Source organism: Salvia splendens, unplaced genomic scaffold, assembly GCF_004379255.2.
Source record: "Salvia splendens isolate huo1 unplaced genomic scaffold, SspV2 ctg434, whole genome shotgun sequence".
Classification (NCBI taxonomy): domain Eukaryota; kingdom Viridiplantae; phylum Streptophyta; class Magnoliopsida; order Lamiales; family Lamiaceae; genus Salvia; species Salvia splendens.
The window spans coordinates 46,267-66,902 of record NW_024599085.1 but is presented as its reverse complement, the minus strand read 5'-3'; the positions used below and the strand labels follow the sequence as shown (position 1 = coordinate 66,902).

At 37.2% G+C, this 20,636-nt stretch overlaps 1 protein-coding gene and 1 pseudogene across 1 annotated transcript; one reads left to right on the top strand and one right to left on the bottom strand.

Moving 5' to 3' along the window:
* The first annotated feature begins 962 nt into the window (after window positions 1–962).
* Window positions 963–2,254, top strand: LOC121790180 (dof zinc finger protein 4-like). The gene has a single exon (XM_042188454.1). It carries the CDS (start codon window positions 1,074–1,076, stop codon window positions 1,791–1,793), a length of 720 nt encoding a protein of 239 aa, XP_042044388.1. The 5' UTR covers window positions 963–1,073; the 3' UTR covers window positions 1,794–2,254.
* A 458-nt stretch (window positions 2,255–2,712) lies between these two features.
* Window positions 2,713–20,636, bottom strand: LOC121790185 (annotated as a pseudogene).

The window sequence follows — 20,636 nt, the reverse complement described above, 5'->3', positions numbered from 1 at the left end:
TTTAATTTATTATTATTATTATTAGGAATATCGGTGTCAAAAATCACTAACTTTAAAATCAATGACAATTTTCAATGCTAGGTTATTCTTCAAATTCGATAGATTTGTATGTTAATTTTATTATGCACATGCTCCCTCCGTCTCAATTTAAGAGTCACATTTTGTCATTTAAGTCCGTCCCAATTTAAGAGTCATATTTATAATCTACCATATTTGGACATAAAATTTAAACTTATTATTGATGAAATTTACACTCAAATGTCATTACTTTCATAAAAATAAAACAAAACAAAATCTTAATCACACAAAAAGTCAAATGGTTTCACTTTCCACTATCTCACTTCAATCATTACACACTCCAACAACCACTACCCCACTTCATTTATTACACACTCCACCAATTTCTTAAAATCCGTGTCATAACTAAATTTCACTCTTAAACTGGGACGGATGGAGTATTATTTAACATCGAATTCAAGAATTAGGATGTTTAAACGACATTGTTTCATGCAGAATAATTTAAACTAAGAAGATGTTTGATCAAAATCTCACCAAAAAAATCTATTTAGATCAGATTGAGAAAATTGCACAGTTTCAAAAGTTTATAATTTTTAAAACCACTTTAAAATTCACGAGACATAGAATTTGCCTAAGAATTATGATTCTTAAACCAATATCCCTTATTATAATTCCTTCCTCCCCTATTACGTGTCATTTTTCTATTTTGATTTGTCCCTTGTTAATTGTCTCACTTCACTTTTTACTATTTTTAGTAATGGATCTCACATTCGACTAACTCAATTTCACTCACATTTTATTATGAAACTACTGCTAAATTTTTCAATCCTCTTTCTTTTGCAATTTCCTTAAAACCTATATTGGGTCGAAGTGAGACTGTGGGACACATATTGGATGTATATATTATTATTATTTTACAGATAGATGTATATATATGGACAGTGATGCGCTAAACCCAAGCATAACACTTATACCATACCACCTTCCTCTAATTTCCTCTCTCTCTGTGTACAAATTTTGAATCTGTTATCTGGTTTGTTTGATCGAATTGTGGCATGGGATTGAGCAGCAAACAGGTTTCGGGCGATCAAACTCTGGATTGGGGCCAAACGTTCCTACAGTCTGCGGCGGCGGAGACGTCGAAACCGCCGCCTCAAGCGGAGGCGTTGAAGTGCCCGAGGTGCGCTTCCACCAACACCAAATTCTGCTACTACAACAACTACAACAAATCTCAGCCTCGCCATTTCTGCAAATCCTGCAAGCGCCACTGGACCAAAGGCGGCACCCTCCGCAACATCCTCGTCGGCGCCGCCCGCAAAAACAAACGCCCTAGGGTTTCCAAACCCGCCAAATCCCCGCCCGCCGCCGCCGTCTCGACCGGGCAGAAAAACATGTCAAACATTCTCTACCACGCATTGATCGGCCGCTCGTCCTCGTCGTCGCCGCCGCTGCTGCATGAAACGACGTCGTCGAATTCGAAAGGTATCGACAAAATTCCTCCCCCTTTCAGCAGCGCTCAGATTATTCCAACCTCCGAATTTCAATTCTCGAGCTTAAGCAGCTTCGACACGAATAATGCATTTGATCATCACTTCGCCGGAAATCTCGAGTCGATGGAGGAGTCGACAATCATCAGCGTGAATGCTCAGGGAGGGGCGTGGGAGATGGATTTGCCGAATTATTGGAGCTGGAACGACATCGATGCGTTGACTTCGGCTGATCTGAGTTTGTCGTGGGATGATGATGAAGAAGACAAGCCATTCATCAAACCCTAAAATTCTGATTTGGGGATTAATTTGAATGTTATGGTGGTTTGATCCATTTTAGATGTGGAGGATTAATACCTTAATTTTAAGAGATGGTGTGAATTCCGTTTGTGTAGTTTTGTAAGTATCATATCATATAGTTTGTAGAAGCTGTCCTTTTTAGTATCAGCTTCGGAGGTACGTACAACACTTATTTAATGTGTTTGTTTGTTATACTATTTCACTTTCGAAGAAGAATGAATTTCATGTCAAATGTTGGAGAGAGGGAGAGAAGCAGATGGGACCTGGCCTGCTACAGCGAGGTGGGTGACTAGATATGTGATGGAAGATTCTTGTGTTGTGGATATGTATCTTTGTGTACATATATGTTCGCCATTTCAGTCTGGATTTTGTTCTGCCTTGTTGCTACTACCATTTATTCATGTTCCTGGGGCCCTTCTGACTCCTCAATTATTCACTATTTCAGTCCACTATTTCTTGACGTACTCAACATTTTTTCTTAGCTTTCTTAATTTATAATGAGGTAACTAGGAGTAACACACAATTGAAACTTGAGTTAATAGAACAAGAATTCAAAACCAAGTTAAAAAGAGGTTTAAGTAACGTTTCAGACACCATATTTCCACAGAAAATTTTGAAAACAAAAAAATGAGCTAAAGTGTAATAATAGTTTCCAATACATAACAATTGACACTGTTGACACTTTCCTATAACATATAGAGTTTGCATTTGATTACATTCCCTAACACATATAACGTTAGCATGTTGTTCCCAATAGCTAGTATTTTCAATAAAAAAAATTGGTCGAACGAACATTGCTACTAGACATTTTATGAATTGTAATTTTGAGAATAGGACCACAGTGATTCATTGAACTACAAACAACAGTAAAAATTGGGATAGCAGGAGTTGCAACACAAGGGCGATGTTCTCTTGATGAAGGATCTTGAATTATAAACAAAATTTACATGACGTTGCTCTGAGCATAATTTTCATATTATGGAAGTGTCTTACAGTAGTTATTTACACGCTCTGCATTTACAAAATGGGATACTTTACCGCGATAACAAAGTCATTGTTTGTATCCTACATAGAATCAAATGAGCCACTCTTTAACCTTTCCATGCGTGCCTGAAGCCCCGATAGCGCTTTCTCGTCCATAGGTAGTATTCCGCCCTGCATACTGCCGTGAGCTTCATCACCATTCCCGTTCACTTGTATCAACGGCCGGCTTCTTGATTCTGGATTCACTCCACCAGCTGCTAACTGGATGCTTTTCATCCTTTCCCTAATTGCATCCAGGGTTCCATTTGACACTGCAGTTTCAAGAAAGTATAAGGTCCGAATAAAGGTTCTCTCAAAAATAGCATCAGATAAAATTGAAGCATTTAACTAACCACCGGACGGTAATCTGTCATTTCTCGACTCCTCGAAGTTTTGAGGTAAGCCAGATGGATCATAAGACACTTCTGAGAGACGGCATTAACAAGACGATGATCATCTTCAGCAAAAGATGGCGGTAAAGAAAAATTAGTGGGTTCACTGCCTGCATTCGGGTTTCTCGAGTCATTTAATGGGTCTGCATTTACAGGAGACAGAGAGCCATATCTTGGAGAAAGGTTAAGCGCTGCTGGTGGAGGAGTGGATAGAGGTACACTCGAGGGAGTCCTTCCTGCGGCTGCATTCTTCTCCATCTGCCAAAAATATAACTTAAGCACACATAAAGGAACAACAAATTGCAGCAAGTGAATTAGTGGCAAACCTGGGCCAAACCATCTCTGATGTATGTTCGAAATGCCTCACTAGCATTTTGCAACTGAGCAAAAATATCAACCTGGGAAAATAAAATAAAATTTTATAATAAAAATATACAAATGATCAATGACAAATAGAAATACAGCAAATATCAAGCCATTTACAATGCTATACATGATTACCTGAGGATACAATTGCGTTATGCGATAAAGTTCAAACAGACCAATTGAGCAAGTCTGCTTGTCACCAATTTTCTTAAATATTGCAGCCAGTTCTTGCTGTTATAGCAAACATCAAGTCAAGGATTAAAAACTGGAGGGCAGCATGGGGTGAAAAGTAAAGGTTAAAAAAACAAATTGATCACCAACAAAAGACACGGCTGTACCTTCAACTGAGCATCTGCAGAGTGTGCAGCTGGTGCAGTGTTGTTGGCAGTCGAGTCACTCCAGTGTGTTTGCCCAACAGGACCAGAGGGTGTCAGCATTCTTGCAGCTGCCAGTGTCTGCCAATTTTGTCGATAGCATGATAGTGAATGAGTAAGCTAATAACCAATGTAAATAATCATGCCATTAAGCAATAGCATACACCATAAACACCTGAAGATTTAGGTCAATATAGGCAAGAATGATAGGTTGTGGTTGCATGTCTATCGGCACCATGGAGAGATGTCCTTTTATGGCTGTTCCACGTAGTTTAACAAGCTCGTGGAGAACAGTTTTAACCATTCGAAGTGGTTTGTCATCAGCTCCAGCTCTTCAGCAATTTATAAGGAAAAATAGTTAGGGTGAATTGTTGTTCCAAACCACAAATCCACAATAAAGTGGAACCCAGCCATGTAACAAGATTTAAAATTTTGATTGATACTGTTACATTTTTCTATACCTCTTACGTATTTCATCCATTCCTAATTCTTGCAGATATACATGGATACTCTGAAGGATACGATCAAGATCTACATCGTATATGGTATTTTGCAGAACCTGTTTCACATGAATATTGGAGATGTCAAGTAATTAGGCTTTACACAGGAGAAGGCACTTGAACTACACACAGTAAGGGAAGTAGTTTTAAGAACAGAGATGAGAAGGTTTACAGACGAAATACCAAACATCAGTAATGTACAAATTAAGATACACTACCTTTGTGAGCTTGATCAAACATTTAACAACCAAATCAGAGAATTTCTGATTTCTAATTGCAAGAGACTCGTTTGTTACTGGAGACGGCCATCTTGATGGATCCAGAGGTTGTAAGAGATGTATAAGCACATCAAATGATGAAGTACGCTCTGCATTATCCTGAATGTGCAATCCGGCCACACAGAGAAATCACAAGAAGATTATAACACAACTAATCATGATATCCTCATAAATTTCACATCAAAAGTTACCAGAATCTTTAACATCAGCACATTCAAAGCTCTCAAAAGTTGACTTCCATCATCCATCTGTGGAACCCTATCATCCAAAAGCCATAGCAGCAGTTCCGTGATGAGGCCATCAAGTGTACTCTCCTTGACTGCATAAGCAAGCTTCTTGTTCTGAAAAGTCTGCAACAAAAGCAGTAACAATTTTAGACTTCAATTGACACCCAAATAATCAAAATAATGATCTGACATCTAATCAATTAAAAGGTCGTTCTACTTTGCTTGGTCAACAAGAGTAAACCCCTACCTGCATCAAAGTGTTCAGGACATATTTACAAGATCTTGAAGATGCACCAGTGAGACTAAAGTCAAAAGTCTTAGCAACCTGCTATAACCAATAACAATTGTGAGGTTCTCCAGAAAAAAATACCTAAGAGGTATGTCAAGGACAATTAGGAAATAACAGAATAATTGCCTTATTCGCCAAGCATGAAACAAGTCTATCAGCATCTTTGACTATGTCATCCATTGTGCTGCCCTCAGGGTCAGCAGTTGCTTGTGCCAATTCATGGCACACACCTTTCATCCCTTCAACAGCCTGCAGGAAAAAATAGCTATAAATTTCTCAAGAGATAGCACACATCACCTAACAGAACATAAGATTTACATCGTACAAAAAAACCAGTAATAGAGACATTGCCAGCTGAAAAAATATTGAAGGAGAAAAAAAGACATTGGATGACAAGTATGCAATTTTTGAAAATAAGGTTATGCCAAAGTCTTAGCAAATAAGCATATCTTTAAGAAATTCTAGACAAGACTAGACAGCATCAACCACTCAGTAATGTAGTCTTGCGAGGCATTAAAGAAAGGGGCAGTCCATTTGCTTCTTCAGAATGTACTCATTTTTCAAACTAAAATCAGAAGATATGTGCACAGTTAAGATGCCACCAACAAATTAATTGTAATTCAAAGACCATCCGCTAAAAATGTATTTCTCTTTATTCCAAATTGGTTCATTGCACAACTCTTTTGAAATGCATTACTGAACAACTGTACATATTTGAAGAGATACAATAAAGATATACCAAATTAACACAAATACAGAACCCAGAATTTTATTTTTAATCAAATCTTTTTAAAAAGTATTCCGTTGAAAAATAATCCTCGTATTTTACCCCATCCCCAATCAGTCTAATAACTCCATTTTGACATATATTCCAATTTCCAAAGAAGCTTAAATATTAGCATAAACCTGTTCATGGGAGCAATATTTATGACTGTTATAAACCCCAATAAACCTATAGACCCTCAATCAGCTGCTTCTAGTTAAATATGCAAACCCAACATCAAATGACATAAGTGAAGTATATCTTTAGAGTTCAATAAAGATGGCAAACAAGCGGTCCTCATCTTTACACATCCCTAACCAGTGATAACCACATCTAGACTTAGTACAATCCAAAAACTCTTCATAAGTAGGTATTTACTTATACCTGTTCAGGAGAACCATATTCTATGATTTTCAAAGCTTCATCCCAGTCTTTGAGACCAACACCAGAATAAACCTGTGGCATTGGTAGTCTATCTGTGTGGATTTCAGGAAGACCATAGTTCTCCCTAATAGGACAATTAACAACAGACATTAGTAGAAAGCAAACCCATCCATAACATATTATGATATAATTAGTTCAAGGAAAATTAGCAAATCAGTCTGGATTGTGTAGATCATAGACAATGAGTACATAAAAAATTGAGTACCGATTGAAAGTTGGGATGCTCATAGATCTTGATACTTCCCCACTTTGCTCTGCTGGGGTCAGACCTGTGGGCATTAGAAACTAATTACCAGAACTAAAAGAAGAGGAACAATGAAGTCATATATGATCTTTCCCTTCAAAGTTAAGAAAATAATATATAGTATAAAATAAAGCGGCAGTTTAATAACTACCAAAAATGACCTGCCACAACAGAAAAAAAATCTTGGAACAGATTTGTCATCCAAAGATATTCCTTTTAATCACCTTTTCCATGTACACTCTAGAGTATGCACATATATTAGCAATATCGACCTGTATAAGCTGTTCATCAACTTTTTCTGTAACAAGATTAGGCTCAAAGTTCTAACCACTAACATGAATTTTAGATGGAAATGAGACCTCCTTCGAAAATGAGCCTTAGAGTGAACAAGATCATCATGTATGCATAGATTAAACTAGGACTCTAGCTAGTAATAAAAGTTATGTCCAAATATGTTGATAGTCCTACTTAATGTTGTTCATAAACTAAAACAGCATGTAATTATCAAGCGTATATAAAATTGATTTCCAGGCAGGTTGAGGTAGGAACTCGTTGAAAGGTGTTCAGGGAACAGGCTTCTTTAGCTGAGAAAACACAATGCAACTGTGTAAGAAATTCATACGCATTGTCCCGCACTGAGCGTCTTAGGGCGGCCCTAGCTTCCCCTGGCCTGCCTTCCTTCCTCTTCTCCATCTCTCGTGCCTGACGATTCACAAGAGTACAACTGTTTTAGTGGAAGAACCAAATGAAAAATAGACCCAAACCTCAATGTACTAACCTTCCATTTAAATCTATCATCTAACATACTTCTTTGTGGTTCAGTAAGCTTCCCAACATATCTCCAAATATCATCACCTATATTATTTGCAGAATTATCAGGATCAATGGCGATGATTAAAACAAGAATAGTAACTGTAGATTCACTTATAGTTTACATTACAAATCGAAGTCCTTATTCAATACTAGTACTCCCTCCATCACTGAAAAGTATGAACTCTTTCCCTTTTAGTCCGTCCCTGAAAAGTATGAACTTTCTAATTTTGGAAACTCATTTCTCTCTAATGAGGTGGGACCCCATTCTCCACTAACAATACTTTAAAAACTTTTTCTTTCTATCTCTCTCTTACTTTTCCAATTATGAATTAAACCCGTGCCGAACCAAATGTTCTTATTTTTAAGGGACGGAGGGAGTATTATTTTCCACTGAAATGCAATCTACCAATATATGTAGTAAGTTAAAAACTCACCAAGAATCTTATATCCTATTGCCAAAGTATTCAGTGCAGCTTTGCGGGTGTCGCCATCTCGTTCAGCAGTTAAACTAGCGACAATTTGCAAGGATTTTAACTGCCCAATTATCTGCCAAGAGGAACACAAGGAAAGATATAGCACACAATAAACACAAAAATACTAGAGTGAATGCAATGAAGGATAAACAAGGTTGCTGGCTAACTGGTTACCTCGGCTCCATAGTTATCTAATAAGAATCCAACATGGTCAGCACACTCAATCCTTGTTCTGTTGTTCCTAGATCGCAAACCCTCCAATATATAAGGAAAAGTTTTTGCAGCAGAATACGTTTGGATGACTTGCTTCATCAGTTCCCGCATTTTTTCTCTAACTTTTTCAATATTATGCCCAGACTGCAGTGCATGAAAATAAGACATTGATAGCTGGTTGAGATATTGCATTTAAAAAACAAAATCAATCCAATCCAAACCAACCAGATCATTTTCCATAGACTTAAAAATGATTACTCCCACAACAAAGAAAAGCATATCACATAGACAGTTAACACAGCAGTTACCTTCTCAACCAAGCAAGGGAGAAAGATCGTAGCCTCTGCTTCGGTCATTGTGTAACCCTCATTTCTCAGGATATCCAGAAGCTCATGAAGAAATTCCAGAACCTTATCAAAGTTACAGAAGATCAGGAAAGGATCCAGATAGTTTAATTATGATAGCTAAGAATTATCAAGAGCAAAATATTTACAGTAGCATCATTAGAGAGCTAGAGTTTAGAGAATCAATACTCAATTATTCCAATTGTAATTTTAGTATTTCCACTTGTCCAATAAACAAGTAACTGCCGGGTTGCAAACCCCTACCACTCATCTCCTTTTCGTATAAAAAATCATTTGATAAATTCAGATGGACAAGCAATCAAACACACAGGCAAGCTGACAGTAAAAAATAAACAGACAAATTGATAAAAGTCTATTTACCTTTAATAGGCCTGATGTATTGGATTCACAGAACCTCAACACAAACCACTTCAACAGTATATCTAAGACTTCAATCACCTCCCTTCCCATAGATGGAAGAGCCTACTATACCCATAAATAAACAGAAGGTTAAAAGAGAAAATTCAAATTTCACATTCAAAACTATAATTTATATTAAAATAACCTTCTGCAACATCTTGATGCCATCAACTTGCTTTTTAAAGTCAGCACTTAAAAGCCTCCAGTGCAGATCCTCTCGGAAGTATTTCATGACATCATTCTATGAAACAAGTAAAATCAATTACTAACATCTATAAAGAATGTAACTTATCATCACATTGAAATAATTTACATAAGTCACACAGATGCCTAAACAAATCAACACTTATGGTCATTTAGCAACTACGGAAACCCAAAAGCAGACAAAAGTTCTAAAAAGTTGTGTAATGCCCTTCTGTGATGATATGAAAATGCTTATCCCACTAATTATATGAACCAATAACAGCAGACACTTTACTGTACACTAACAAAGGATGAAACACAAGTCTGAAGAGCACAAAATTAACAAAGAAATCTTTAAAACAGAACAGAAACCTCGAGATCTTGAATTTGCTCTATACGCAATTCTTCGAATTTGAATCTGCGAACAATAATTCTTTCCCTGTCATCCTGCAAGGGTATCACCAAATTTATAACATACTCTGTTTGCAGAAATATACAGAACTGTTATACTGCTTCCAAAAAATAAATGTGTACCTTGTTTGAATCCTTCAGACAGATCAGGGCTTGTGACTGAATGTTTATGTCTTGAACAGACACGATAGAATCTTGCCTGGATCCCTTGGTAGGTACAGCTCTCTATAGAAACAGGATGTCAATTAACGAATACTTTCATCAAGAGAAAGACAACCTTAGAAAACATACTGAAGATGCATTTCTGCTTCCATGTCGAGATGTGCGGTCACCATGACCATTGGGTTTTCCCACCTTTGAGCTGTTTTTGGACGCCATGCTTGACGAAACAGATCTCCCAGATTCATAATTATCTGCAAAATATGGGGAACCAAAACATTAAATATAAGGACATGGATAAGTGGAAAAAACAGCATTTCTTTTAGTTGGAGATGGATGAGTTAATATAAAATAATAAAATACCTTGAAAAGCTCCATACGGCTTCAATCGTTCACCAATTATAGCTAAAGCAGATCCTTGTATATCTCTCAAATTTTTGGAAATCTATAAAAAGAGAGTTATGAAGAGGCTGAAAGAGTTAGTAAACCTTGATCAAGAAATAGAAATGTTGGGCATTCAATGTTCATACCATTTTCTTGTCCACAAACCCTCAATATTTCATTTAAAGCATGCTTCAGCAGCTTTACGAACATCTGCTGATTTATCCTGGAAAGGTAACCAAGACATATCCTGATACATTAAGTAGACACAAGCAGCTACCCAGGAAATAACCACTTTGCCGAAAGAAATACCGTCATAGCAGATGAAGTGGGTTTGAGGAGCTGTATAGCGTCAGGGAACTCAACCAATCCAGCAAGTTGTCTAGACAGCCAATCAAAAAGATCTTTACGCCCTTCTGCACCTACTTTAGCATCCGTGAGAACAGCTGTAATATATGGTAGCTGAAGACAGAAACGAAACATGAGGTCAACGATACTCAAAACAGTATGTAAAAAAACAATATTTTCCAAAATTGACTACAGACCATCTTATCGAGATGAGCAGCTCCAAGCCAAGCATCTAAGGTACTCAATGTGCACTCACGCATATGCTTTTTGTTGTCGCCAAGACATTTCAAAACATCCAAAAGAATGCCCTGCATGAGCCACATTCATTTAAATGATCAAGCCATCACAGGAACTATGTGATATGACAGAAGAGTTTCAATAATTAAAAATACAACTATATGGATTTTTAGGATTCAAGATTAGCTAAATGATCCTGTATATATTAAATGGGATCGTAAAGCATATTTGGTTGAAGCAGGTGAATCTTAATAAACTAGAACAAGTTGTGTGAGAGAATACCTTGCTTGACTTCTCAAGTGGCTGTCCCATTGCAGTCCCAAGAGCACCAATTGTTGACAAAGTAGTAATAATCAAATTTTTGTTACTGTCGTGTAAACGCCCTTTCAGAGCTCCAAATAGATCTCCTGAAGCACGAAAGATAAGTTGGCATATTATATAGATATGTATACAGAAGCTGAAAAGTTACTCAAATTTGCCACTGAACATACCAGTTCCAGCAGGCAGAATTCGCTTGTCACCTCTTCCAGTAATTTGGTTATACTTTCAATAGATTCCAAGCGTGCCTAGACAGAACATAAAGTCAGATTGACGACATGCCCTCTTAAATCATTCACATATTTAATGTTTAACAAACATCTACATTACAAAACCTTCCAATCAGAACTCTCTAAGCCTTTTAACAAAGTGGGGGTGATCTTTTCACTGATATCTTCACGTGGAAGACCATCCATGCCACCAGTCACCCCAGATGAGGTAGAATCAGTTACTTTAACCACCTTCTTCGGAACTGCAGATGCCTGCGATGAGTAATATTAGAAGTGAGGAACAAACTTATCATAGGAAAAAATGAAAATCAAACACCAAAAAAGAAATTACCTCGTGTGGATTTTTTTCATACTCAGCATCAAGGGTACTCAGTAGAGCAGGTTTAACATCAGACAGAAACCCTTTTATATCTTCAGGGAGAGTAAAAATGATTAATCCCTCTTAATATCGCACTATTATGGTAACATGGTACAATAAAACACCTTTGAACCTACACCAACACACCACAAGCTATGAAAGATGAGTATAAAAAATGTATCACCTGGACCAACAAACTTATGAAGGACGCCGATTAATTTAACTGTAGCATTTCTAGTTGCAGCTGCACTAGATTGTAATCCTATGTCCTTGCAGAAGTCAATTAAATCCTGCAAAACAAATATGACGCATGCTAAAACCATTACATATCAAATCATATTCATGACGTTATTTCTGATAGAAACCAAATCATAAAGAAATGAGATGTTCTTAAAAAGAAGTTTTCAGCACCTTCAGCTTAATATGAGATGTGCCAAAGTCGTCCACAGCAGAAACCATCCACAACAGGCATTCACTAAGAACCTTTGGATTCTTGTGTTCCTTCATAATTTTATACATCTGACAGAGCCACATGAGAAATAATCAATTCAAACATGTTTCATCAATACAACAAATTAACTTGACTAAAATGAACCATTCAGGATTACACCATTACCCTTAAAATCTACATCTACGTTATATCATTAGAATTTCCACATGGTGAATTGATATGTATGACAAGTATGATTGCAACCATTTCCATCATCAGGTCTGAAAAACTAACTGTCCAAACCAAACTGATCAAAACATTGGAACATTGGCACACCATCACAGATATCAAGGCCTGAAATCCCAACCTAGAACTTATATTTGAAAACACCTCAAGGCTTAAAACTCCTTCTAAAACGGGGGCCATTGTTACCCATCCATAAATAAATACACAGGAAATAGGCATTACCCTCTCAAATATAAAACCAGGACCCACAGCCTCACAAAAAGTGGAAAGACACTTCATGGCCTGAGCACGATTCTTTATGTCGGCAACTCTTTCAGTAATACCTATCAAGTACAAACTTGCATACGTAAGAAAATGCCAAGAGCTCATTAATTTTAACTCAATGAACATCAGATAACTATGAGCATTTTGCATCCCAGAATTGCATGTAACTGTAAGAGTTACAAGCAGCGAGAGCTTGACTACTTAGCCAATCAAGGAAATCCTATAAGATAGATGGTTCTGATCTGATTGCATCAAACTATAGAAGTTTCTTACCTGAAAGGCAGAGCACAACGCACTTTTTAGGAAACTTTGATGCTGTCGCAGCAATGTGGGAGACAATATCAATAACTTGTTGCTGGACCTGCTCAAAGGACAATGCTTAGGTTGAGTTTAGTAGCCCAAGTAGTCAGTAGCATCAAATAAGTTAAACTAAAATTGTAAATTTCTAAATGCAAGACCTGAACATTTTTCTCATTCCAGCCAGGAATAACACAAAGTAAGCGGATCAACACCTCAACAGATGGATCGACATCTGTTAGTGATTCAACCTGCTCTTTAAACGACACGATGGCTGAAACAAAAAAAAATATGCAAATTAAAAATGGTAGTATGCATTTTATCAGTAGCAAGTTTTGAACATGCAGACTGATTTATAGGATGCAAAACAGAGTTCATTTGTCCGTGCAAATCACAGAAAAGCTTCTCAGCAAGTGTAATACTCTAACATCAAACTACCAAGGATTGCATGTAAATTAAGTATAATATATTACTCCTATGATTAGCATTATCTGCCATTGTTAGAAAAGAAGAAAAAATACAGGAGCATATATATACTCACCAGATGATGCAACACTTCCACAGAATATTAGGAAAATTAAAAACAAAAAGGCAGGATATGAGGATTCATCTACACCTCAGATACTATTTCACTTGAAATAGTCGTGACAAATGTATCCTATTCAAACAAGGGAAAGAGAATAACTAAGGCACAACACAATGATACCATACTAAAGATGCTAAACCTATAAAATATTCAGGAAATAGAAAAGGAGACCACGCATTGCAAAACTAACAATTTCTTCCACAAGAGCATATCACCTAATCGGAATAAATTCCTCAAGAAAAACAGAAGAATGAAAAATTTATATTGAAAAATGATCACTGTGAAATAATCATAAGACGCCAACTGACAAGGAACACATTGCTTGTGTAAAGACATTATAGTCCAACCAAGATCACAAGGAATCTCTTAGTTACAAATTAAGATCACCTACTGCTTTAGAAATTGTATATCTGAGACTCAATTTTCTACACCATTGCCTAAGATTCCAAGAACAGATGCACAGGTCAAGAGTTGTTTTTCTATGCGTACTTTAGATTTAGCATAAGAAAGATTGTTTTCAAATGTAGCAAAGTTCAATGATAAAGGAGATGAGTCCAAAATCTCAGTCAAGCCAGGAAACACTATCATAGTTTTTGTGAGCTACAAATCATACAGTTGAGAGACAGGTTTACACCCAAAAATCTGGGAAACAATGAAAGCACTATAAAATATCAATTTAATGGTAAAAACTCATCTAAGTATGACCTGATTAAGCTTCTGTCACAAATACAGTCAAGCAGTAATTTGAACTCTAACCTTCAAGCCGCTCTTTCCACACAGCACTCTTTAATTGAGTAGTTGTCTCTGCTTGGATAAGGGATCCTAATCTGCTTTCAATCTCTTCCAAACTCATTTCTATTGGCTGTAAAGAAAACTGGATCAGTTAATCAACAAAATCCATCTTGGTGTTCCTAATAATGAACTTAGCCATCACACAACAGGTAGAGGGAAAAAAGAAAATATCAGCTCAGACCTCGGCATCTTCATGCTCCACAGGCTTAGAAACTTTTGTTTGTCCTCCTGCATCACCCTTCTTGTTGGTACCAGATTTTCCAGACGTGGCTTTCTTAGTGGCAGCTGGCTAAGAAAAGATAAGCATACAACAAAGCAAGTACGGAGAGTCGACAGTGAGTAACCATATGTGTATGTGAAGTAGCTAGAATATCTTGAATAAGTGCTCATAAAACTTCTCATGTAATAACATTTTAAATTGTACTTAGTCTTACAGCTGCAGTTATAGGCTTCTTTCCACTAAGCATGCTGGCTGCTGACCTTCTAACAAATGACGATTCAGAGGCCTGCACAAAGCAATGCAAAGTAGAATGTGATCAACATAAAAGCAGTCCACGACATGCCTCATAGACAGTGCGAATCAGGCACAGTTCACATTCAGCAATAATTTTCGGAGAAGGTGAAGAGTGTTTATGGAATCACAGGTTAAGGAACCAATCAATTTCATCTCACTTGTATGTCAGAAGATTATAGAAACTGATTTTAAATTTCACGATCTCTTTTTTTCAGATTATAGCCAAATCATACAACCAATGAACTCATTCCATAAAATAATACTAAGAAAAAAATCAAGTTAAGTAGAAATTGTACCCCTGTAGTCAAAACTCCTCCAGAAGATTGAACCACACCTGAGAGAATTGTAATGACACAGGTTAAATATTCCTAACAGACATCAAAACTACTAATTCAAATTACCCAGTACATAAACAGATTCCAAACCTGAGGAGTTCGTAAGAGTAGAAGGATCCGATGTCGACCCCCCCAATCATTTCAGATAACTTCTTTTTTCTGACATCATCCAGCTTTTCCAAAGACTTCTCCAAAGGTCTCATACCAACCATCTAAAAAATAGAAATATAAAAATGACTAAATTGGCACATAAAAAGATAGTGAGATGAAGATGGAAAATCATGAAATAACTACCTTAGCTATAGCCGCCAAAGCTGAGAAAGCTGCATCCCTCACTTCAGGTGTTCCATCATTAAGGGACTGCATAATTCATAAAGGCCCATTTATTGCTTAACTATTTGAATAGTCAAAGTTGTTTTGAAACAATGTACATATAACTACACAAAATCGAGGATGGGAAAAAAGAAATTGTATTCACAGTAATTCATCTCTGACATGTTTCTTTGTGTTACTATCTGAAGTTTTTTACACCAGAACTACTCAATTCGAACAATGGCATTCTCACATCGACGCATTCTTGTTTATTCAATATCAGGTGTGAACGAAGTGAATGATTGAAAAGGATTAGAATCAAATTTAAGCTGCGTGTTTGAGAGAACACATTAAGCTACTAACTAACCTCCATGCATATGGGAACATATTCCTCGTGAACCTTAAGTATGGTCGCTCTGTTACTGTTTCAATACAGAATGTAACCCAGCCCAAAGTCAATGACCTTACAAGAGGAACTTTGTTTTTCACTGCCACCTTTATATCTGCAGGAAAGCTAGTAATTAGTAGGATTCAAACCCGTAGAAAGGCCTTTCTCATTATACACCCAAATAAAGACAACACATCTTTTGTACCTTGAGTAGCCATGCATATAATCAGTCAGTTCAAACAACCAAATTAAGTGATTTTATAGTAAATCTGGAAACTATTTTAAAGCAATTGACTGTAACTATCATAAAATAAATTTATATCCTGATGCAACTCAAAACCAGTAATTCCAATTCCCAAGAACACTGCATTCAGTTAGCATGTGTGCCATAATGCAGCACAAAGACACTTCTACACCTTAATGGCAATGATTGCAGCAAATACATGAAAATGTGTTTAAATGTAATGAATTAAATGTCCTAAATACTGAAAGCCAACATAATGAAGAATGAGCTTGTGAGAGAACAGCTATAAAGCATGAAAATAAATAAAAAGGCAATAAAAAATGAGCAAGGGAAAAGTTAGAAAAAAAACATGATGCGTTCTAAGCAATGAAAGGGTGTGATGCAGAGGTTGAAACAACACTTCAGAAATGAAAATAAATATAGATCATGCCTTCAACGGTGTCAGTTAGACTCAAGCATCCGGATTTGTGCATCGCCTGAAGGGTTTGGGTAAGGGCCTCCGTTGAAGTTGGCTTCTTCTCCTTCAATTTCTCCTGCACATCATCAGCAAAGTTCAAGCTCATGTTAGACATTAATCAAAAATTACAGCTGCAATTCCAAGCTTAAAAGGAGTTATATCACATAGATTTGATGTTATTAACTCTCAGGACTTGTGACTCGGTTCCATTGGACCAGAGACAGAATCACAAAACACAAGGATGAGATCATTAAAATTTATATATCAACCCCTAGAAAGAAAAGGTCAAATAACTTCTCATAAGTAATAACACATCTGTTATCATTTTTGTGGGGTATTATTGCAACTGTAATTTAATAAGAAAAAAGTTACAACACAGTACTCTGGACTAACCAGAAGTACAGGCAATAAGAAGCGACAACTGGCTGAAAAATGGGTTCTCAGACCCCTAGCAAGGTTTCCCAGTGCTTGTATAGCTTCAACTGCAACAGCAATGTTTACATCTGTGATAAGCTGCACATTTCAAAATGTTATGCAGGCAACAACAATTACTCAAGCTAGATATCAACACCAGCCAATATACTACAAACCTCTAGAAAAATCTGGATTGATTTGTGGTCAATAAAAACCATATACCTTCTTTAATGTTCGACATACTTCAGAAAAATCACCAGGAGCAATCTTTTTGGTGGATGCAAGTTTGGTTAGTTCAGCTACAGCCTCTTTCCTCTCAGACCATTTTGAAGCTTTCTGAAAATATAAACAGGAAGCTACAATAATAATATTTTGAATATTGTTATATGGTAAAAACACAATGACAGGCCACTTACCACCCCTTCCCAAAATCCAGACTTCTCCAAAGGCATCAATATATCAACTGGATCAACAAGCTCATACTCATCTATCTCCTGAGGAACTGATAGGGAAGTATCTTAGACTACTAAAGACAACCATAAAACTAAGCCAGCAAGGTAGGTATAATAGCAGTATTCATTTCCAATGCCAGCTTTGATTTATTAAGATTTAGATGGTTGGCCAAGAAACAGTTTTGCAAAAGATGCAACTTGACATGTCAAGGACCTCATAGCACATAAACTGTGGCTCATGTGGGGCAGTAGGATCCCTACAGCCTAATCGAGGATCAAGCCAGTCCAGGAGTAGGCAGGTTCCGGAAAAGTCAGGCAGCCATGAGTGCCCCGATCCCAGGCTAGCAGGGGGGCTTTACAATATTGGCCAGAAATATTGAGCAAATAGAAAAAATGATTTCAGAGTACACACATACCATCAGCTACACTTTCTTCAGTGGGTACAGAACCCACAGCCTCAGAAACAGATTCTGGTTCAGGCTCCTTGTCCTGCTCAGACCTGACAGATAGAAATGCAAAATACAATTATCCCGATCATAAGAAAAATCATTTTACACTAGTCGCATTTAAACAGACACTAAGAGCTTCATATGTCAAACAACAAATACAAAAAACCAGAGAGGAGCGGCAGATATTAAAAATTCAAGCACTAGACGAGAAGAACATAGTGTCATATAGAATCAGACTATAAAACTAAGAGAGAAGCACCTGCATAGATCTCAAACAGATAAAACTTTTACAAAAATTACTATCAAATGTCGACTACATACTACTATGCAAATGCTCTCAAAAGCTGCTGCCAGAGTGATCACCAAACTATGCAAAGTAACATTCTTAAAAAGGGAAGATCAACATCAATATAGTAACTTAGTTGGAACTTGGAACACTAATTAAAGAAGAACAAACAAACATCCACGACAGGAGAACAAGAGATAGTACCAATATCTCTGTCGAACTGAGAGAGAGAGAGAGAGGGTCACCTGATTTTGCGGGTTGGTCTTGCAGTTCCAGTGACATTACCAACCTCGGCCTCCAACTCTTTTTTCTTAATTATAAGATAACAAGAGAGGAAAATGATATAAAAAACAGATATGTAGGAAAGAAGAATCTAACACAAATTTGAAATAGGAATACCATTGTATCTCGCATCTTTTCAAACAATATTGACTTCACAGGATCCTTTCCTATCCAACGACAAAGTTCTAGTGTAAGCCCTTTAGAAGAAGCGCGAACATTCTGATCTTGATGATCAAAAAGTTCAGGAAGCATCTTCAAAATTCTTTTTGGCGGTATTATCTTTGATCCAAATTCACTGATACAATATCCACGCAAACGCCATGGTAATGCAGGAGGATTGGAGGTAGTTGTTGAGAAATAACAAGAAAAATAGACTAACCCCTACCTTAATGCCTGAAACATAACATCAATTGCAGGTACAACAGCTTTGGCAACTTTATTTTTAATGGCTTTCTCCATGGCATCCTACAAAGTAGACATTGCTTCACCAATTAGGGAATATACAATGACAAGTTCCCCATCTAAATTCAGTGTAGATGCATCAAATAACAATTTTAGTGTACTAAGGCAGTTATCAAGCTAGACGAGTAGTTGAGGTTATCAGAATCAGGGACGGATGTAGCTTATAGCATGGGCAAATGCCCCACCTCAAATTTCATCACATATATATAAATTATACATTATAAAATTAATTTGGTTTAATTTATCACTATTTGCCCTCTTAAAACTCTTAAATTTTGTCTATGTATAATTTTTCCCCTCTCTATATAAATTCCTGGCTCCGTCCCTGAGCAGAAACCATGCAAAGCACGTGATCTAGGCAGAAAAACAAGAGGTCTAATATTTCTCATGTTCAAAGGCTGACAAAGACCTAGTTCTTGGTGCGGTTGCTTGCATCAAAGATTATACCAATATTTGTAGAATTAGCTACGTAAAGATGAATGATATCCTTATCTCTGAGCTACCAACCATTATATCTCAGCCTTATTTTTAGCTCCATTCCTCCAGTATAGTAATACTATCAATTTGATATCCACACACCTAAACAGACAAAGGTGACATGCAATGGGAACGATTAACCAACTGTTCACCTAAGTTTCATATACATATTTTGGCATTGTTAATGTAACTCAATATTCATATTTAAAAAATTAACACTAAATTGGATACAAAATCGATGGATCAAAATATATGGGTGCAAGTTCAAACTCTATCCATTGACATGCGCCTGATCGAGCCTCGCATTGGTCCAACTCAAGAGGCCCGAAGATGGAAGAATATTGGTCCAATTACTTGGACTAAATTTCATTAATACCATAGAAAATATAATTAAATATTAATAAATCTTAGTTGTCTATAGCTACATAAGCAGAATAGAAGAACAAACTAAGTCACTTGAAAAACAGATAATTGTTTCGACAAGTACCAGGAAAGCTTCAACAGCCTCCAACTCTACCCAAAGCATAAATGCCATCTGTGCCTTCTCCACTGTTTTAGGCCTTCCGGTTAAACATTTTGCCACGATTGCATCACATACCTCTTTCGCGTATCTGCAACGGAAATAAAACCAAAAACGGCTCAATGGTGGCACACTCGGCAGTATCAAATATTCGAATAAATTCAGTGGATTCAACGATAAAATCCAAGAATAAACAACCAATTCACCTTCCAGCATCAGCATCTGCAGCTTTCAAAAACGCAATGAGAGAATCGAGAGCCTTCTCCTGCACCAGTGCATTGGAATCAGCCACCGCTTTCCTGAAAAAAGGGCCTAACGCAAAAACGCCAGGATTAGGATAAAAAGAAGAGGATATAGCTGTAGTAATTCAAACCACCATGATCCCACCCACATTAACACTTCCGCGTTCGCCGCCTCCTTCGCCCGATCAAACAACCACAAAACAAACTAGATCTATCAGGAGAAACAAACAAATCCTCACCAAATTCACGAAGGCGCGGGTCCTTGGGATCTGTGATAGCGTCGCAAACGGCCGCCAAATCGATATTTGCGTCATTTCGCACTTTCCAATTCTTGTGCGCCAGCCGATCCTCCCACGGCAACTTCTTCGCCTCCTTCAACAACTTCTCATCCTCCGACATTTTCTATATTTACCGACGATAAATACCTCTTTGAACGTGGCGATGCTAATGCAGTGGCTAACAACGCCGTCGTCGCAATTTCTGTCTTGGAATCTCCGGCGCTTAAATTACCACTCAGCCGAGTGCCGGCGAGTCTCGAATTCGAGGGCTGATGAGTGAGGGTGGGGTGGGTGCGTACGACAAATCCGGAGTATA

Coding starts and splice junctions, on each gene's coding strand:
- LOC121790180 (XM_042188454.1), top strand. CDS start 1,074: ATGGGATTGAGCAGCAAACAGGTTTCGGGCGATCAAACTCTGGATTGG.